This window comes from Lampetra fluviatilis, chromosome 47 (assembly GCF_964198595.1).
Source record: "Lampetra fluviatilis chromosome 47, kcLamFluv1.1, whole genome shotgun sequence".
Classification (NCBI taxonomy): domain Eukaryota; kingdom Metazoa; phylum Chordata; class Hyperoartia; order Petromyzontiformes; family Petromyzontidae; genus Lampetra; species Lampetra fluviatilis.
The window spans coordinates 4,648,545-4,650,514 of NC_136321.1; the positions used below are offsets into that span (position 1 = coordinate 4,648,545).

The window sequence follows — 1,970 nt, forward strand, 5'->3', positions numbered from 1 at the left end:
TAGAGGGTGAGCGAGGGGGGGGGCGCAAGAGAGGGAAGGAGAGGGAGGGAGAGTAACAGAGAGAGGTGAGACAGTAAGGAAGTGAGAGTGGGAGCGCGCGCGCGCGTATGAGAGAGGGAGGGGGAGAGTGAGCGAGGGGGTGGTGAGAGGGGGGGGAGAGGGTGGTGAGAGGGGGGGGTGGTGAGAGGGGGGGGAGAGTGAGGGAGAGGGGGGCACGGCGTCGTGGAGGGGAGGGGGGTGCTGAGATAGGGAGAGAGAGAGAAAGGGCGCGTGAGTGAGAGCGGAAGAGGGGAGGGGGCGAGGGGGGGGCGAGGGGGGGGGGCGAGGAGGGGAGGGGGCGAGGGGGGGAGCGAGGAGGGGAGGGGGCGAGGGGGGGAGCGAGGAGGGGGGGGAGCGGGGGGTGAGCGAGGGGGGGGCAGCAGTTCTCTTCGCCCTGTGCTCTCGGCAGAGGAGGAAGGTTCTCCTCCTTCCGTCTCTGCGCGATCCGAGTCGGCGGCGGCGGCGGCGGCTTCCGTTGCTGCCCATCATCCTACGGGAACTCTGCGAGACGCTGCGAGCCACGCCGCCTTTGTGCCTCGCCGCGCGTCTCTCTCGACTCCGCGGGGGAGAGACATCCTCGCCGACTCGCTCCCCTCTCCACGCAACTCCCCCTCCCACCCCCCCCACCGGCTCTCCAAGTCGAGCGTAGTTCAGTCAACGGACTGACCCACACGCCACCTCCTCCTCCAATCAACCCAACGATGCTAACGGCGACGAGGATGATGATGATGACGACGAGGACGACGACAAAGACGCCGAATACGAGAAAGGGCAGACGGAGATCACACGGCGAAGTATCGCCCAGGACAACGACCCTCCTCCTCCTCCTGCCGACGCCGCCGCTGCTGCTCTTCCTGCTGCTCATGAACGGAGCGCCCGGTTGTAACGCAGCAGCAGCATCATCCTCATCATTGTCCGCCGAGGCCTCCGCCGTACTGCCCACCCACCTCTCCCCGGCGTGCCCGGCGGCTTGCGAGTGCTCGGAGCAGGCTCGGACCGTGAAGTGCGTGGCACGGGAGCTCACGGAGCCGCCCCGAGGGCTGCCCGCTTACACGCGCACTCTGTTCGTGACGGGTAACGTGGTGGTCAACCTCGGATCGGGCGGCGCTTTCGCCCGAGACGCGGTGCCACAGCTTCACTCGCTCACCACGCTCAACCTCAGCGAGTTGCGATCCACTGCTGGATGTGTGTGTGGGTGGTGGTGGTGGTTGTTGTTTTGACAGCTGTGTTATCAAAGGTGGGGGTGCAGGAGGAGAGGGACGGTGGGAGATTGTTTCATCAACCTCCCATCCTCTCTTGCCCCTCTCCACCTAGATCCACTGCTGGATGGATGGGTGGTGGTGGTTGCTTTGACAGCGGTGTTATCAAAGGTGGGGTGAGGGAGGAGGGGACGGTGGGAGATTGTTCCACCAACCTCCTATCCTCTAGATTTGAAGCTTTCGTGACTGCAAGGATTCATATTCTTAGGTTTTTTAGGTAAAGTCACGTAGGTAAAAAAAAATAAAATTAAAATTAATAAAAGTAAAATAAAAAATAAAATAAAAATCACGACGTTTCGGAGGCAACACAAGCTTCCGTCTTCAGGTGGAACCGGTCACAGGCACGATAGCTGTATCACTTGGATCCACTGCTGGATGGATGGGTGGGGGTGGTGGTGGTTGTTTTGACAGCGGTGTTATCAAGGTGGGGGGAGGGAGGAGGGGACGGTGGGAGATTGTTCCATCAACCTCCTATCCACCTGGATCTACTGCTGGATGGATGGGTGGGGGGTGGTGGTGGTTGTTTTGACAGCGGTGTTATCAAAGGTGGGGGTGAGGGAGGAGGGGACGGTGGTAGATTGTTCCACTAACCTCCCATCCTCTCTTCCCACTTGGATCTACTGCTGGATGAGTGGGGGGGGGGGGCTGTGGGGGTGGCCCCCACCCATCCAC

The 1,970-nt window shown here is 61.6% G+C and overlaps 1 protein-coding gene across 1 annotated transcript in view; it reads left to right on the plus strand.

The window, feature by feature from the left end:
* The first annotated feature begins 419 nt into the window (after nucleotides 1–419).
* The window catches only part of LOC144947892 (trophoblast glycoprotein-like), a 12,531-nt gene continuing 10,980 nt past the window's right edge, over nucleotides 420–1,970 (plus strand). The window contains exon 1 of the mRNA XM_078877270.1: nucleotides 420–1,204. Within this exon, the coding sequence (XP_078733396.1) occupies nucleotides 741–1,204 (464 nt within the window). The 5' untranslated portion in view covers nucleotides 420–740. The remainder of the gene's footprint in view (nucleotides 1,205–1,970) is intronic.